Raw genomic sequence first — 20021 nt, forward strand, 5'->3', positions numbered from 1 at the left:
GAGTGTGATTTTTCCTGAGATCATCACTCCCTCACTTCCTGGTGATCCTTTATTACTTGCACCACGAATATTGTTTTTATTTAACCATTTTTTTTCCCTTTACTGTCTCATTAGTGCAGCTGCTTCTGTTCTTCCAGGTCCATGGAGCCACTAATATAATTCATATTGTACCTTTATATTTTGCATTGTTGAGAAATCCTCTAAAGAATAGTTGTTATACTAATTTATATATTCTTCAACTCATGTTTTAAGAGTTCCTTCCCACAGCCTTAAGTACTGTCCTGAAGGTCACAGCATCACCATTTTCCTGGCTGTATATCAGACACATTGTATGCCCTGGCCCGCTGGGATTCGATGAGACCTTAGGGAAGGGGGGGGGGGGGAAGAATGAAAGGACAAGAGACAGAAAGAATGAGAGCAAGTCTGATGTTCTGATCAAGCTTTGAAACTTTAATTTTGGGGGCAGGTTATAAAGACACAGCAAACTGGGAAGTTTGGGCGAGGGTCATTGCTTAGGACTATCCTACTATGGAATCCTTATTGCCCTAGACCATCCCACTGTCATAACCAGCTCCAAGGAAATGCTAGACGTTCTTTAAGTTCCTGGGACCTGAGACCTGTGAACGTCCTTTCTTAACCTTGTACTGACTAGTCTTTCTAAAACAGCAGGTAATTCCCTGGGCTTGGCTCCCAGCAATTGTACTCATTAGAATGCTGCTGTTTCTGATTATTATGTAGACATTACCATTGGAGCTCTATGTAAGTACTGCTGCCCTGTGATAAGTTAGTTTGAATGCTTTGCACATCCTTGTCTCTCTTTTAAAACAATTGAGGGATGACAGCTGTCTTTAATTTTTGTAATGATAGGTTTAAGATATTGGCTGTTATCTTCATTAGACTAAGGGATGTTCCTTCTGTTCTCACAATATACAGAGCTTTTGTAGTGATCCTCTATGATATTTTGTCCCAGCCATTTTATAAGTATATTGATGTGGTTGTGAGCCTTCTCTCACTGTTCATATTTTGAGCCTTGTCTTGTTTGGTTTGTGCCTGTTGAAATAGTCTTGAATCTCTGGCTGAAATCAAGTTGAGTTCACTTTCTCCATCCATTAGAGAGAAACTTCATTCAATGTATACTGGTGCATATTGACTGTTACTTTTTTCTTTGTACATTTGAGAATTGAGTGGTTCGTCTGTTTAGTCCTCTACAATGTTTGAAGAAACACTGAGTGCCTTCATGTCAGCACTTCCTTATTGTCTGGCTTAATGTTATGACATTGAAAGCTGACTTGTTCAATTGTTTCTAGGAAATTATCATTTTCCTCATGAATTCTCATTATTTTATATGATTTTCCACAGCAGTCCATCCATCTGCTCTTTCTAAGTGTCAATCTAAACTTGTGATGCAGGGTTGTAGAAAGAAACTATGTACCTGTTAAATACCAAGAAAAATATTTGACATAAGAGAACTATAAGATGAATGTAATACTTAAAAAGTGCTGCATATTTGCTGATACCATGGTCAAGAGCACTTTTCATAGTAATAATATCTCAACAGTCAGAATGAGTTCTTATGTTTTTATTTATGTGTAAACACATGTATGTACTTGTATGTATGTGCATGTGTTTGTATTTATGCCAGGAGACCCATGCGTTCATTCTTGCTTTCATGTGGAACTACAACATATTTATGAGATAGAACCTTTGTGTTCCAAGGCAACAGGATGCAAATGGAAAAGACATAGACTTTATCTTCCACATAGAATGATCTAGACTTTCATCAAAGACTCAGATATTTTATTCTAGTGTGATTAATAATGAAACTCCATTCAATTCTAGAAATCAGTTTAGGCACGAACTAGCTGTTTGTCTTTGACTCTAATCCCAGGAAGGTGAGTTTTCAGTAATTACCCTGAGTATTAGTGTTCTACAGCAGGATAACATGTGTTCTATGTTTGTTCCTGGTGATTTCTGAGGTTAGAAATAGTCCTCAGGTTATACTCATATCAGGACACAAATTATCACATGCTGTCACATCTGTAGGAATGTTGACAAGATACCTGGTATCATCTTGCTTTTAATGATTTTTTAAAAATGTGGCTTAGCATTGTCTGTAATAGAGTCATATTTCTTTCATCTTTGAATTGTTCAATCCTTGATGTGACATTTCAAGAATTCCAATCTTTGTTCCTCACACAGCACCTAGGAGAAGAAGAACAAAAAGAATGAGTGCTTCTTTGGTAAACACTCCGAAGGTCAGTGTCCTGTCCACATTTCTTAAAAGTCCTTTTTTTATTAAATCCATTCAAAGGATTATATGTGAAATGTTATCTAATGGCTTCTTTTCTATGATCTTCATTTTCCTCTGTGATAATGAAAATTTAATGTTTTGTTTTTTCATGTCTATAACATCTTCATATTTTTACTGGATTTTATACTGTGAGGACATAAAATATCCATGGACTGGAGACCAGGTGGTCTCCAACAGCATCTATTAAAAATGATTCTCAAGATTATATCAATGGGAGCTGGGCAGTGGTGGCGCATGCCTTTAATCCCAGCACTTGGGAGGCAGAGGCAGAGGGATTTCTGAGTTCGAAGCCAGCCTGGTCTACTGAGTGAGTTCCAGGACAGCCAAGGCTATTCAGAGAAACTCTGTCTTTAACCCCCCCTCCCCCCAAAAAAGAATATATCGATGGGTATTTTCTATATTGGGTAAAGTTTTGTCCTTTTATATTACTGTGGAAGTAAGGTCTCTTGTGTCACATCAATTGTATTTCATGGATGGTCAGATTTCCAGAAACAAGCTTGTGAATGTGGATATGGAAATATGTTGAAATTCCCATCACTAAGCAATATGTGGAAGAGTAGAATTTGTAGAAGAGGAATATTATAAGGGACCCAATGTGTTGAATTCTAACAGTGAATGTGTTAGCTCTTTTGAGGCACAGATGATGGATAGAAATTGTCTTTCTTTTGCCAATGATGTGATTGTGAGCTGATGCAGATTTCAGTATTCTGACAACTCTTTTTGACATTTTATGTCACACAGTAATCATTGACGTGTTGAGACCTGAAATCTGTTTGTTTCATGAGGGATCCTGGCACTGTGGTAAATTCTCAGTATAGAAATGTCTGCTTTCCTTGCTTTTTGATGTCAATCTTTAGAAGTGTTCCTGTGGTCTTCACCTTCTCATTTCACCACATGAAATACATTAGTGAGAATTTTCTACATGGCATTGCCTTGGTGCTATGTATAAACCCTTAATTTTCAAACATAAATTAATATTCTTCCTAAATTTTTGTGTTTGGTTCTTTAGCAGGAAGCAGCCTTGATAGAACCTATGTTATTCTTGTATATGTAAAGTATGCATTACATAACTGAAGGGTTGTAGCAATCATTCTATTTTTCATTAGAATACAATTTTAAGTATATAAGTGTTCATCTGAATATTTTATGTACACTGAATGATACATTATGCTCCTAAAACCCTGAGTGCAGCCCTAATTCCTGCTGACTGACGTCAGACATAGTAGTCAATATGTTTAGAAAGAATGAAATTACGTTTCTATGGAAAAGCAGCAAGTACCTTTACCTTTTAGTCATTTTTTTCATGCCCAGGCTTACGTTTTTGAGGCTCATTTGTAATAGAGACAATATATAACCAGTGTATTATAGTTTTCATGAACAAAGGAAGAATTATAGATCATACTTCTCTACAATTCTGATACATAAGTGGTCAAATACTGAAGAAAATTAAATAAGGTTCAAATTAGAAGATTGAAATTTTAAATTGTTAGCATTAATTAATATTACATTAATATTAATATTATATTAATTAATATTAATACTCATGATGAATTAGTATAATTCTTCTTCAATTTGAAAACAAAATCTTGTACCTCAGTGGTACAAATAGGAATAATTATGCTCTAATTGTATTTTGAGAGAAAAGTGTTATTTTAGCAGGAAGGGTGATTAATATGTAGGAGGAGCTAAGTGGGAAGGAGTACTGAGAGGAAGAGATGGAGTAAGGAGAGGAGAAGATGAAGGAGAGAAGAAGCTAGGTGATGAGAGAGAGAAAGATAGAGAAAGAAAGGGGGGTATGGAGGCAGATATTCACGTGTCTCCACCAGTCAAAGACAGTTTATACATCTAGGTTGGGTATTGGGTTACACTTCTGATTGAGCATTACCAACTTATAAAGCCTTTGACTAACATTTTTAAAAAGCTGTATAAAAGCAAAAAGGAAAAGGGGGCATGGGATAGGTGTTTTCTAGGGAGGGGAAATGGGGAAAGGGGATGGGATCTGAAATGTAAATAAAATATAAAATAAAAAAAATTTGATCAAAGAAAATGATTCTACCTCATTGAAATGCATTGCCACTTATGCCACTTGTTCAGACATACGTATGTAGACAATCTGTAATGAAAGACCATATGGAATTTATGAAATTGTTTTTATATGTATTGTTTATGTCAACTTCTATAAAATATTAAATGTTTTAATGCTCTCAAATACTGGTATTACTACTTTATAGTTTTGAATATATTCTCATAAAATAAGTTCCCAAAGCATTTGATTTTCTGCATAATATGATATGTTGAATGTATGCCCTGATGCGTCAGTTTTACTCTGTTTCAGAAAAAGTGACATTTAGTTCATTCATTAATTCTGCATTTCATATTCTACCAGTTTGATGTAGAAAGGATGTAACATTCTACTTAGTCCTCAGATTGTTAAATGGATACGTTGTAATACAGACAAGTGAGATGCAGGTGTACACAGGAATAAGCAAGTGTCCACATTTTAGCAAGCTGTGCCTTGGAAAAACTGAAAGCATGTTTCTTGAAATCATAATTTGACAATTTATGATGTGGCACTGGGATTCTATTTGAAATCAACCCACATTTCAGAAAGTTATGTTACTGCATCTAGACATAAAATGTATATGTTATATTCTGTAAATGATTACTGCATTTGAAATAATTATATTGAAAGACTCCTGAAAGGGTAGATCCTCACCCAAGTCTCACACCACCCAGTAACTCACAAGACACTGAACTCAATGCAAACAGCAAGAGGCTTTATTTTCTGATCAGTCCACTGAGACTGAGACTTGCAACCCACACAGGGACAGAGGAGTGTCGACCCAGAGGCCAGGAGGAGAAGGTTATTGAAAGGAAAAAACCACAAAGCAGGGGGGTGAGGGGGAAACCAAGGAAGAACATCATAAAAATAGTGGAAAGTCAGCCCATTATTTAGTCATTTGGAAATGCCATGTACATGCTTTTTTTTTTCTTCTTCAGGAATTTAATCTTGCTCCACTATCTACTTTATGGTTAGCCAGTTCTTAGAACCTAGAGCTTGTGAACCGGCTGGCCTACATTTTTGTCTCAGGTCAAGGGGTCATAAAAACTTTCTATGTCTTTTATAAATTTTCTATACCTTTCAATATCATTGCACTCCCAGAGAAACAGAAATACAAGGAAGTCTATGAGTGTTTTACGAAGTATTTTTTTATTAGTTAAAGTTCATTTGTCTTCAATATATGTTGATTACCTTTACCTGAATATGTGCATATGTTCTGTGTATTCCTCCTGCCAGTAGTCATCAGAAGAGATCACTGGATTTTAAAGAACTGGTTCTAACATTCCATTGTGTAGTGCATTGTGAGTGCTGAGAATCAAATGTCATGATAGAGGACTTTAAAAGATATTTTACAAATGAAACTGTATACAATATTTTCAAATGTAGTGATGGTGGCCAATCTTTCATTTACTGCTAAGGTCTTAGTAACTAAAGAAAATTCATGAAGGTGAGAGCCTTTCCAAATGTGAGCATTACAGTAAGTCATTGTATAGATTATCTGTGGAAGAGCAGCAGTTCATAACTTCAGACACTTCTCCATAGAACTTTTTTGAAAACATTCATGCTTCAATATTTTCTTCAATCATTTGTATCACAAAATATATCTTAATTAATTCTTTTTAATGAAGGAAAGCTTTTGATCCAGTAGCAAATAACTAGTTTTCCATTCCAGGGTCTGTTAACCTTTAAGGATGTGGCTGTGGACTTCTCACTGGAGGAATGGGAATGTCTCGATTTTGCTCAGAGGGCATTGTACATGGATGTGATGTTGGAGAATTACAAGAATCTATTGTTTGTGGGTAAGAGTGCACTTCTTCGTGATTCCCTGATTCTTTCATTGAATGTTCTCATTTTGTGTTCATGCAAACTCTCTGAAGTGTCTACAGACCCCCAAAAGAGGGAAAATCATATTTTTTTCTGGTTAAAATCATAATGTTTCATTGTGTTTTCTTTACATTGCTCTGCTTTCTTTGGAAGAGTAATCAGTGCAATATTCTATGAGCTCTCTCCTTACCACTAATCTAGCTTGATTCAAGTCTTTCAAGTTCAAAAAAATTAAATATTCAGAACACTGATTTATCTTTCTATACATATAATTGTTGGAGTGTTTTAATCTTACTATTGCTTTAAAATGTACCCTCATGATTTTAAAAACTGCAAAAGGTTTCAAGTATATATAGAGCTGTTGTTATGGAGAAATTTTTTATTTACTTTTTGACAATTGGTTTAGTTTTGAGACATGATGATTTATCTTTTCATTTAGGATGCTGAGATAAAAGTATTTACTGGTTTTCATGTCAATGTCAGTTGCACCATAATTATATAACTGACCATAGCTACACATTGTCACTCTGAATCAAACTGTAACCATATTAGGGATACATTGCTTAGAGATCTACTTTTTCAAATTTTATTACAGATCTATCACTTATTTGTCCTAGCTTTCTGCAAAGTACAATTTTCTTTTATTAATTCATTATTTTATTTACATTTCAAATGTTTTCTTCCTTCCATGTTTCTTCTCTGTTAAACACCTTCCTCCTGCTCCCTCCCCCTACTTCTATGAGAGTGCTCCTCCACCCAACCCGCAATGCCCACTCACTGCACTAGGATTCCGCTATCCTTGGTTACCGATCCTTCACAGGACCAAGGACCCCCACTCTCATTGATGTCAGATATGGCAATCCTGTGCTACATATATAGCTGGTGACTTGAGCCCCTCCATGAGTACTAAAATCCTTAGTGATTTTGTCCTTGGGAGTCCAGGGGGATCTGGTTGATTGATATTATTGTTCTTCCTATGGGGTTGCAAATCCATTCAGCTACTTCAGTCTTCCTCTAACTCCCCTATTTGGGACCCATGGTAAGTTCAACTGTTGAAGCATCCATTTATGTTGTTCAGGTGCTGGCAGAGCCTCACAGGTGATGGCAATATCAGGCTCCTGTCATTAACATTTAATGGTATAAGCAATCCTGTCTTTGTTTCTTGTCTGCATGTGGAATGGATCCCCAGGTGGGGCAGTGTTTGAATGGATTGTCCTTCAGTCTCTGATCCCCTCATTGCCCCTGTATTTCCTTTAGGCAGGAACAATTATGGGTTAGTATTTTTGAGGTGGGTAGGAGGTTCAATATTAAAATAAATTTTAGAAGGCAATTATCATTTCCTATCATTTGACATTGGTCAGATTTGAGGTCCTTCTAAGGATCCATGTAGTGATAAAATAACAACAACAACAACAAAAAACAAAAAAAATCTTCTTGAGAGCACGAATCCATGAGAGTCTAAAACTTCAGCAAATACTGGGTATTGAATCACTTCATACTCATGTAAGTAATGCCTGACATCCCTAATTGAACTTTTTTTCAGAAAATCACCCCATATGTGAACAATATAAGAAGGTCTTGGATCAAGACACACTGTACATTGTTCATGAGCATGTGAATATCCAAGAAAAGTCTTCTAAATGCAATGAACTGAGCAATATGGTTCATGAATCTACCCAAAGTACATCTCATAAAACCAACCACAGGGATGCATCTCTTCAATTCTCATACCTAAAAACACCTAAAACTGGGAACACCAAAGATGTTTCCAAGTATAAAGAATGTGCAAACAGTTTAAAACTTTGTTCAATCATTAGTCTCAATCAAGGAATCCACATAGGAAAGAAAGAACCCAATAGAAGTACAGAATTTCCTAAGTTTTTTCTCTCTAAACATAAACCATTGGTGAAACAAAACAATAGTGGAGTGAATCCTTACAAATGTAGTGAACTTGACAAATGCTTTACCCAGAGAGACAGTCTTCAAAATCAACAAAGCATATATTCGAGAAAGAAACGTCACAAATGTAGTGAATGTGACAAATGCTTTACTAAAATATTCCATCTAAGACGGCATCAGATTATTCATAATGGAAAGCAACCATACAAATGCTGTGAATGTGACAAATGCTTTGCCCGAAAATCCTATCTTAGTATTCATCAGCGAATTCATACAGGAGAGACACCTTACAAATGTAGTAGATGTGACAAATGCTTTACTTATAAAGGCAGTCTGAGAATTCATCAGAGACTTCATACAGGAGAGAAACCTTACAAATGTAGAGAATGTGACAAATGCTTTACTCAACAAAGCCATCTAAGACAGCATCAGATTATTCATAAAGGAAAGAAACCTTACAAATGCTGTGAATGTGACAAATGCTTTGCCCGAAAATCCTATCTTAGTATTCATCAGCGAATTCATACTGGAGAGAAACCTTATAAGTGTAGTGAGTGTGAAAAATGCTTTACGGAAAAAGTCCATCTGAAAAGTCATCAGAGAATTCATACAGGAGAGAAACCTTACAAATGTAGTGAGTGTGACAAATGCTTTAGTCAAAAAAGCTATCTAAGACGGCATCAGATTATTCATGAAGGAAAGAAACCTTACAAATGCTGTGAATGTGACAAATGCTTTGTCCAAAAATACAATCTTAGTATTCATCAGCGAATTCATACTGGAGAGAAACCTTACAAATGTAGAGAGTGTGACAAATGCTTTAATTACAGTGGACATCTGAAAATTCATCAGAGACTTCATACAGGAGAGAAACCTTACAAATGTAATGAATGTGACAAATGCTTTACTGAACAAAGCTATCTAAGACAGCATCAGATTATCCATAAAGGAAAGAAACCTTTCAAATGTAGTGAATGTGCCAAATGCTTTACCAGACAATTTTATCTTAGTATTCATCAGAGAATTCATACAGGAGAGAAACCTTACAGATGTGGTAAATGTGACAAATGTTTTACTCACAAAGGCAGTCTGACAGTTCATATGAGAATTCATACTGGACAGAAACCTTACAAATGTAGTGAGTGTGAAAAATGCTTTACTGCAAAAGGCAGTCTGAGAGTTCATATGAGAATTCATACTGGAGAGAAACCTTATAAGTGTAGTGAGTGTGACAAATGCTTTACTGAAAACAGAAAACTGAGAATTCATCAGAGAATTCACTCAGGAGAGTAACCTTTCAAATATAGTGATTGTGGGAAATCCTTTACATACCAAAGCTGTTGGAGAATCCATACAGGAAACTTACAAATGCCATGAATGTGACAAATAATTTACCCATATAGTTAATGTGGGAAGGCATCAGAGAATTCATACATGAGATAAACCTTACAAATATTGTGTATGTGACAAATGTATTACCCACAATTTCAGTCTGAAATTATCAGAGATATCATACAGTATGGAAACTTTACGAATGAAGTAAATGAGACAACCCTCTACCAAGAAATATCATCTTAAAACTTATTAGAGAATACTTAAAGGAGGGAAAACTTTCAATTGTATTTAAAGTGTAAATCCTTTACTTTTGGCATATCTGTTAGAATGTAACAGAGAATTCATACAGGTGAGAATATTAACATGTAATGCATGAGGAAATGGACTTCATTTCTGGTCAGAGGAAACATCTAAAATTTTTTAGTGGGGAAAGTTTTTCTGTTGGGAAAAATGTGGCTTACGTTTTATCCATTGTATATTTTTTGCAATTTTTGGGTCTCCACACTAGAGAATTAGTACAGTTATGAAAAACTTGTGAAATACTTCATGCTTTGTTCAAATCTTAGATAATGTCAACTATTTATGTGTGGTGAAACTCTGAAAATGTGACAATGTAGGATAGTTTTCATTAAGCTTTTTCTTGATACCCTCAAATATTACAAGATAAAGGCGAGTGTGGAATCCAGAAGAATATCATGTTGTAAAAGACTTTCATGGATAGAGCAATAATGCATTCCAAAGGGAAAATAAGCAATGTGTGTTCGATAGCCCTCAAAATATGTAATAAAGCGGGCAGCATTCTGTTTATTTTATTCAAATGAACAAACTCAAACACTCTTTAAAGACAAGTTGTACTTTAAAGAGTGCTTTACCAAGTGAACAACAGAGACTATATGTTCTTTATCCTATATTATACCTACAGATGTGAAGTGCATTTTCAGTATCCAGTATTCATGATTCTTCTCAAATGCTGGTTTTATGTTTCAGGATAAATACTGACTATAAATCTTTTGAGCTCAACAATTTCATTTTTCCTGTAAATAAATCTGAATGATTCAACAAGTTTGACTTGGTTGTTTCCAGTTTGTTCTTGGGTTACTTAGATGAATATATGTTGCATCTTCCCAACAAATCTCTTTCGTAAAACATATGCTAAAGACATGAATATTTTCTGAAAACCTGTAATGTAAGCATTATAGTGGTGATTATCAACAGGTTAGTAACAGCCTCTTTGGAATCGGAATGTCTCTTTCAGGGTGATGCTTAAGAGCCTCTTCAAACACGTATTTCTAATGCTCTTAGAACTGAAAAATCATTCATTCAACTCCAGGTTCATCTGCCCACATACGAATACTTAAAATTGTGTGTCAGTGGTGAGCATTACAAAAGTGAGAAACACTGAATTAGAGATAATGATTGGTGTTAACTAAAATAGGGAAGATTCTGTGCAATAATCCAGGTTTACTGCCATAGTAGTACTAGGTTAAGTTAGAAAGACTTGAAACAGAAAACATGTAGAGACTCTCAGAGCCTCAGCAATAAGTCTGTTTTCTCTCTTGATATCAAGGGAGTATGAGATAAAAGTCTACCAAAAAATAAATGAAAACATGGCTTAATAGTTTTCAGTGATAACCATTCAGACTCTGTGCTTCGATTTCCATACTAACATTTTACACATATGAGAACATACACTCTGAACAAAAACACAAAACTCACTATTCAGGTATTATCCTCATCTTAAATTCTCATGCAAGTCTATTCATACAAATATCATGATCTGTAAATCTTTAAAGGAATATCTTTGGTGTAGTAGATGATATACATGCTCGTGCACAGTTTATAAATCCTGGAAATACATTTGGAATTACCTTTTAAAAAAGATGTGAAAAATCTTTACTCCAAGCTGATGCATTACCTCAGAACATTTTAACTAAATTCAGGAAGACTCTGAAAATTATCTAAGGAAAAAAAATCAAAGGTTACAATGAACAAATCCATATCACTACATATTTTTCTTAATTAGAAAAATAAGGAGATTGTTCTACTAGTGAGAAACTGCTCAGTGATAAGCTTACATTGTTCTCAGTTTTGGAATTTGTTGAAACAGGAACTCATTGTTAGTAGAATCTAACTACTAGTAGAAGCAGTAGAGGCCCTGGCTAGCAAATGATCATAGGCACTTTCTGTCAATTGCTGTATCAGGAGTGTTGAAGCTCACACACCATGCAATTTAAATTTGTGTGTATGGAATATCCTTCAACAGTTTTTAAATTGCAACCAGCTGGAGAATCTCTGGTGATTCCCAATTTCACATGTTCAATGGATATACACTGTTGGGAGTTGACTTTTAGCAGAAAGCAGCTATAATCTTTGCAAACATCTTGAGCCATACACCCCAACAAGAGACTTGTATTCAACAGCCTGCAACAGCTGAGCACACTCTGATAAATATCTTGTTAATGCCACATATCTTGTTTTGCTGTTTAGTGCCCCCAGTGGTAAGTTCTTCAGCTGTGTTACCCTGCTTGTGCTTATAAATACCAGGATTTCCTTGCAATGAGAGAGACAGTAAAGGAGTAACCAGACTTGGTCACACACTCATTTTTGTCTCCATCTTTCTTGTCTCTTCTCCTTCCCCAACTCTCTCTTTTGATACATCTTGTCTGATCCCCTGGGACTAGAGCACTTGGCTCCCAAGGGTGGGACAGTGCGGTCCACAACATAGTGGCCCCCAAGCGAGGTGCAGTGTGGTCCTCAACAGTTTGCATTACTATAAAATTGGCTGAGTTTGAATGGCCTGAAAATAGCAAAGAGCCAGGAAAAAAAAAGAGGAGAGAAATGAACGCTTTGTAGTTGAGAGAATGGTTATTGGCCCAGAGACTGTAGCAATGGAGGCACAGAGTAGGACTGTGGTGTGGCTTTAATGTCTGAGGGTCTCCGGAAATTGTAGCTCTCTAACTCTACTGAGATGCTGATGATAACTTAAAAAAAAATCCTTAAAAAATTCTTGCTCTTTCTTAGGGTAAAAGGCTTCTGGTTTAGGGAAATAACAACTGTATCCAAACAAGAGAGTACTAAGTAATATGGCCTTTGTTCTATCTCAGCAGGAACTGTGTGACTCTAACTTGATGTCTGCTTGTCTGAAGTTGGATGAAGAAATAGGAACACATTGAAATGTTATTTAAGCATTTATTACAAAATTGTAAAACATTTTCTATGAAAGCTATTTAGGAAGAAATGTTAAGAAAACATCTATTTATATAGCATCTCTACAAAATGGGAAATCTTACAGAGATCTGCTCAAAAGGGGTGAGCTATACCTCATGATTGTTATATATGTTTATGTTATAATTATAAGAAAAGTATATTATTAAGAGTAATCTTTCCTAAAGTGAATTCTTTGTCTTGCCAATGGGACCGAAACAGACACATATTATATTATAATCCAATGCAGGCCATCTCAGGAACATCCTCTATTAGTTATTACCTTGTTCCATTATGGCTCCTGACACAACTGCTCAATAAAGTAACAAGTGTCTCTGGTCAGAAAAAGTTCTGAAACTGAGAAATCCATTTTCATCTGTGGACTACCTGGCACATGACAGAATTCTCCTGTGGGGTAGATAAGACTCTGGAGTCTTTTCTCAGGACGGAGATTGGATTGGCTTTTCAGGTTCCCCTTATGAGATTGGGGACTCCTATCTTGGTTGTTCAGCGTCCCCTGAGTTAAGAACCACATAGCACCATAAAGAATTAAGAATGTATGAGAGGGCCAGGTGGTGGTGGCACACTCCTTTAATCCCAGCACTTGGGAGGCAGAGGCAGGCAGATTTCTGAGTTCAAGACCAGCCTGGTCTACAGAGTGAGTTCCAGGAAAGCCAGAGCTACACAGAGAAACCCTGTCTCAAAAAACAACAAAAACAAACAAAAAAAGAAAAAGAATGTATAAGAGGAATTGAGTCCCTGAAAAGATTAAACCATGCATAGTGATGCACAGCTATAAATCAGTACAGAATTAGAGAGGAGGGGATGTCCAATTTAAGGCCAGTCTTGCTTATAAAGGAAGTTCTAACACAACCTCTCTTCTGCCTCAGACCTGAGATTGGAGCTATGTGACATAATGTGGATTATTTATTATTTGTTTATTTATTTATTTATTATTTTCTTTTTTTTAATTAGATATTTTATTTACACTTCAGATGCCATCCCCTTTCCCCATTCTCCCCCACCCCCCTTAGGAAACCCCTATCCCATGCCCTCTTTTCCTTTTTGCATTTATACATTTTTAAAAAATAATGTTAATCATAGGCTTTATAAGTTTGGAATTGTTCAATCAGAGGTGTAACCCACTGATCAACCTAGATATAACATCTATCTTTGACTGGTGGAGATACTTGAACCTCTGCCTCCCTGTCTCCCCCCCTCTTTCTCTCTTTCTTCACCTAGCTTCTCCTCTCTTTCTTCTTCTCCTCTTCTTACTCCTTTTCTTCCTCTCAGTACTTCTCCTACCTTAGCTCGTCCTACACATCACCCTTCCTGTTAAAATGAAACTTTTCTCTCAAAATACAATTAGAGCATAGTTATGCCAATTTGTACCTGTGAGGTACAAGATAGTCCTCATACCCAGTCCAAGATTTTGGTGACTAACCAGAACCTCTGTTGTCTCTTCGAACTAAAACACTTAGTTCTGAACCTGGCTTTTTCCTTGGCTTTAGGATCATTGTCAGCTGACGATCATCCACTCAAATCTTTTCTCTCAAGGTAAATAGCCAGAATTGGCTATGAGGCTATAAGTTTTCAACCCCGTCAGAAATCCAGAATGACTGAGTTAACTATAATTGTGGGAAGCACAAAGCATAGCTTCTAAAACTTAGCCAATTTATAGAGACCTCTGAACACCTGGACACTCCCTATAGTATAAAACATAAAACGTTGGAGCATCTGTTCTTCTGCCTTCTGGCCCAGGATCATCTGACAGACCTTAGTGCTGCAGAATTATTAAGGGCTGATTACTCTGTCTAGGCAGATATAATCAGTCGACTATTCTGCAAGTGTGTCCTTTTCTGGACAGTAATTTCTCTGTAGAAGGAAAGTGGCAATTCTTGCCTAGTGGCTGTCTCACCACAACTGGAGTAACTCCAAGGATGCTCAATTTCTTCTTAGAATTCAATATAGGAAGCTGTCTGGAGCAGACAGGTCTCTAATGAAAATGAACATTAATACTGAAATGTTTGTCATGTCAGTTCTAAGAATTTCTGATGTTTTGAAAACCAGCTATCCATGTAAGGTAATCTGGACTGTTGCCTGTTAACTCCACTCAGCTATTTCTAAATAAAACATAGAGAACACCCTTATAATAAACTCCAAGTCATGAATTTGCTATAGTCCCTTAACTCACAGGCTGACCATCTCAAATCAGTTAAAAAAGTTAAAGAAGGACTGGGTCTAAGCTTTGTATTCCTAAATGTGTTATATTGGTACAATGCCTATGAGAGTAACAATATTCATCTCACTCTTATATCACTGAGAAGCTCATGCCAATGAAAACCTTAAAATTTGTAAACAAAGTAAATTGGTGCCATTTAAGAATTTATATCTTCATCTTGATATTAATTATACAGATTTCTACTAATAGGTTATGGCTATGTGTTGGGAGCCGACTTTAGCAGAAAGCGGCTAGATCAACTTTGCAGCCATCTGGAACCATATACCCTGATGAAAGATTTGGTTTTCAATAGCCTACAACAGCTGAAGCACACTCTGATATCTCACATTTTGTGTTGCTGTTTACTGCCCCCAGCTGCAAGGTGCATGTGGTAGTCACGCCTGCAAGGCATGCAGTTCACGTGCTGTCCACGTGCTATCTACACCATACATGCTTATAAGGTGCACGTGCTATCCACACCTGCAAGGCATTGCGGTGCACGTGCTGTCCACGCTATAGACGCCTGTAAGGCTTACGTCATATCAACACCTGCAAGGCACGTGGTATCCATGCGCCTACAAGGCACGTGGCAAAAGCCTATAAATAGCTCAGAATTCCCTTCAATAAACGAGACTTGATCAGAATCTCTGTCTTGTCTCCATTCTTCGCGTCTCTTCCCCTTTATCCCCACTCTCTCTCTCGCTAGACCCTGACCCTCAGACCGGAACGGGCAGTACGGGCTGCAACAGTTTGGCGCTCACCGAGAGGCAGCGGGAACGAGAGACCCAGTGAGGGACTTTACGGAAGAAGGATCTGTTGGTTGCCGCAGGAATCTGCCGCATTGAGAAAGGTAAGAAAAATGGGACAAGAAATTAGTCAACGTGAATCCAACTCTCTGTTTTGGTTTGTTTCGAGAAAGGTAATGAAAATGGGACAAGAAATTTGTCAGCTTGAATTCAACTCTCTGTTTTGGTTTTGTTTGCTGCTCACATGTGTTAATTTTCTGTTTTTGTTCTTGAATGCTGTCTTTTTTGTTCAAAATAAAAAGAAGCGTAAGTTAGAATCCAAAATACAGCCAAAGGTTGATGACAATTTGTCAGAGCCAGATTGTGCTGACCGAGAAGAAGAGGAAGTTAAATTTTATGATGCTGAAATGCCCTCTTTCTATGTGCCTCCACCTCCAAGTGCTCCCCCAATGGAGACAATGGTTGTAGATCCTAAAAAGGAGTTACAGGACAAAATTACTACCCTTAAACAACTGATAGAGTTAGAAAAAGAGTATCAGGGCTTAAGTAACCAGTTACAGAAATTAAGGACAGGGAAGAGGTCTCAAGAGACTAACTGCGAAAATCCCCCGGATTTTCATGTTCCTCAACCTGGTGTCCAAAGGCAGTCCCTATCCTCTAGCTTTAGTTCAGCTACAGATCAGCCAGAGGAGGGAGACACTAAGGCTTTCCTTGTATCAGAGACCAGAGACGCTCAAGGGGTTGCTTGGAGACATCACACAGGGTTTAATTTTCAAATTATTAAAGAATTAAAAAATGCAGTATCTCAATATGGTGCCACTGCTCCCTTTACTCTTGCAATTTTAGAATCTGTTGCAGAGGAGTGGCTAACTCCTAGTGATTGGAATATGTTAGTGAGGGCAGTTCTTAGTGGTGGAGACTATCTTATTTGGAAATCAGAGTATCATGAGAATTGTAAAGAGACAGCTAGGAGAAACATTCAGGCAGGCAATGGTTGGTCCTTTGATGCCTTAGTAGGAGAAGGGCAATTTGCTTCTAGTGATAACCAGATGCAATATGACCCAGGTTTATATGGTCAAATTCAAAATGCAGCCATGAAGGCTTGGCGTAAACTCCCGGTAAAGGGAGACCCTGGTGCATCTTTAACAGCAGTCAGGCAAGGGCCTGATGAACAATTTTCTGACTTTGTTCATCGATTAATGACAACAGCAGGGAGGATTTTTGGCAATGCAGAGGCAGGTGTAGATTATGTGAAACAACTTGCATATGAAAATGTTAATCCTGCCTGCCAAGCGGCCATTAGACCTTATAGGAAAATGACAGATCTTACGGGATATATCAGACTCTGTTCTGACATAGGTCCCTCTTATCAACAGGGCTTAGCTATGGCAGCTGCTATGCAAGGAAAATCTGTAAGAGATTTTTTGGCAAATAAAGACAGAAAGGCATGTTTTAAATATGGTAAGCCTGGACACTTTGCAAGAGATTGCAAAGTAGAAAATGAGTTAAGCCAGAGACAGCCCAGAAAACAGCCTGGGCTCTGCCCACGTTGCAAACGTAGAAGGCATTGGGCTAGTCATTGTATGTCTAAAAGAGACGCACAAGGTAACACCCTTTTCTATGATCAGGGAAACGGGAACAGGGGCCAGCTCCAGGCCCCGAACCAACACAAGCCAAAACAGGCTTATGGAGCAGTCAGTGTCCTACCAGCAAATACCAATCCCTTTCTGAACTTAGTCGAGCAACACCAGGAAGCGCAGGACTGGACCTCAGTTCTGCCACCCACACAGTATTAACCCCAGAAATGGGACCTCAGGCTTTACCCACTGGAGTGTTTGGACCACTCTATCCAAATGTGTTTGGCCTGATAGTGGGAAGAAGCAGTACTACTATGCAGGGATTACAAATTTTTCCTGGAGTTATAGATAATGATTATCAGGGTGAGATTAAGGTAATGGCGCAGGCAATTCAGAACATAGTCACCATTCCTGCAGGAAAGAGGATAGCTCCACTATTGTTACTTCCATTGTACCCTACTAATCACAAATATAAGAATCCTAAAAGAGGGGATCAAGGTTTTGGTTCCTCTGATGCATACTGGGTACAGCCTATAGTTAAACAAAAACCTATGATGACAATCTGGCTAGATGGAAAGGCATTCCAAGGCTTGGTTGACACAGGAGCTGATGTGACTATCCTAAAACAAAGTGATTGGCCTGCTACCTGGCCTCTGACCCCAACTTTAACCAATTTAAGGGGTATTGGCCAAAGTCAAAATCCACTACAAAGCTTTAAGGTGCTAACATGGAAAGATAAAGAAGGAAATACAGGGAATATACAACCCTATGTCATCTCAGGCCTTCCCATTAATCTCTGGGGCAGAGATCTGTTATCCCAGTTGGGATTGATTATGTGCAGCCCTAATGAAGTAATCATGGCTCAAATGGTAAACTCTGAGCTTTCCCCAGACAAAGGATTAGGAAAAGGTGAAGATGAAATTATCCTACTGAAGTTTATGGTAACAATGAAAGAAGAGGCTTGGGGTATTTTTGATGGGGGCTACTGATTCAGCTGCACCCCTAGGACGTTGTGCGGATCCCATCACCTGGAAAGGGGACTCGCCCGTCTGGGTGGATCAGTGGTCCCTAACCACCGAAAAATTACAAGCTGCCCAGTTGCTAGTGCAGGAGCAATTACAGGCAGGGCATTTGGAAGAGAGTAACTCTCCCTGGAACACCCCAATATTTGTCATTAAGAAAAAATCAGGAAAGTGGAGATTGTTGCAAGACTTGAGGGCTGTTAATGCAACCATGATTAAAATGGGAGCCTTACAACCTGGGCTGCCCACACCGGTGGCCATACCTTTAGGTTATTATAAAATAGTTATAGATTTAAAAGATTGTTTTTTACTATCCCCTTACATCCTAATGATAGAAAACGTTTTGCTTTCAGTATTCCCTCTATAAACTTTAGAGAACCTATGAAAAGATATCAATGGAAGGTATTGCCTCAGGGTATGGCTAACAGTCCTACCTTGTGCCAAAAGTTTGTGGCTTCTGCCATAGAGGGTGTTAGAACTATGTGGAAGCAAATTTACATGATTCATTTCATGGATGATATTTTGATAGCTGGAAAAGATGGAAAACAGGTACTCCAGTGCTTTGATGATCTTAGAACAGCTTTACAGACTGCAGGGTTACAAATAGCACCTGAAAAGGTGCAATTACAAGACCCATATACCTATTTAGGATTTCAGATTAATGGTCCAAGTATTATTAATAGTAAAGCCACACTGAGGACTGATTCCCTTAAGACACTTAATGATTTTCAAAAACTACTGGGAGACATTAATTGGCTAAGACCATATTTGAAACTTACAACAGGAGAATTGAAGCCTCTGTTTGATATTCTCAAGGGAGATCCTGACCCTAAATCTGGCAGGGCTCTAACAGAAGAGGGTAGAAAAGCCTTACAGAAGGTAGAGAATGCTATTTCATCCCAATTTGTAACTCATATTAATTATTCTAAGCCTTTATATTTTCTTATTTTTAACACTAAACTGACTCCTACTGCAGTTTTTTGGCAAACTGCACCCATATTATGGGTTCATCTTCCCTCATCCCCCAAGAAGGTTCTTAATCCATACTATGCAGCTGTAGCAGATATGATTATGTTAGGCAGAGATAACAGTCAAAAATATTTTGGAAAAGATCCTGATGTCATAGTACAACCTTATACAAGGCATCAGGTTGATTGGCTTATGCAGAATTCTGAAGTCTGGCCTATTGTATGTGCCTCATTTGCTGGTCAGATAGATAATCATTATCCACCAGATAAATTGGTTCAGTTTTGTAATCATCATGAATTTGTTTTTCCATCTCGTACTGCACATGAACCTATCAAGGAAGCATTGCTAGTTTTCACTGATGGTTCCTCATCAGGAACAGCTGCTTATGCCTTTAAAGATCAAGTAATCTCCTTTGCTACATCATCTGTGTCAGCTCAATTGGTTGAATTACATGCTGTTAATGCTGTGTTTCAAGCATTTCCAAATCAACCCATTAACATTTATACAGATAGCTCATACATAGCTCAGTCTATCCCTCTGCTAGAAACTGCTGCACAAATAAAGCATTCCTCAGAAGCAGCTGATTTGTTTTTACAGTGCCAACAATTAATTTTGAGGAGAAAGTGTAAATTCTTTATAGGACACCTGAGAGCCCACACTGGGCTACCAGGTCCTCTCTCTGAAGGAAATACCAAGACAGACCTAGCTACTCGAATAGCTGCAGTGACTTTATCAGATCAAAAATCTAATTTGGATCAGGCCATAAAGGCTCATGAGTTACATCACCTTAATTCTAAAACCTTAAGAGTTATGTTTAAAATTACCAGAGAACAAGCTAGACAAATTGTCAA

The 20021-nt window shown here is 37.6% G+C and overlaps 1 protein-coding gene across 1 annotated transcript in view; it reads left to right on the forward strand.

Annotated features, from left to right (window-relative positions):
• The window catches only part of LOC117708191 (uncharacterized), a 36528-nt gene extending 26035 nt beyond the window's left edge, over positions 1–10493 (forward strand). Inside the window, exons 2-4 of the mRNA XM_076933769.1 lie at positions 2200–2255; positions 6046–6172; positions 7741–10493. Of these exons, the coding sequence (XP_076789884.1) occupies positions 2200–2255; positions 6046–6172; positions 7741–9389 (1832 nt within the window). The 3' untranslated portion in view covers positions 9390–10493. The remainder of the gene's footprint in view (positions 1–2199; positions 2256–6045; positions 6173–7740) is intronic.
• Positions 10494–20021: the final 9528 nt, after the last annotated feature.

Source organism: Arvicanthis niloticus, chromosome 5, assembly GCF_011762505.2.
Source record: "Arvicanthis niloticus isolate mArvNil1 chromosome 5, mArvNil1.pat.X, whole genome shotgun sequence".
Taxonomy (NCBI): domain Eukaryota; kingdom Metazoa; phylum Chordata; class Mammalia; order Rodentia; family Muridae; genus Arvicanthis; species Arvicanthis niloticus.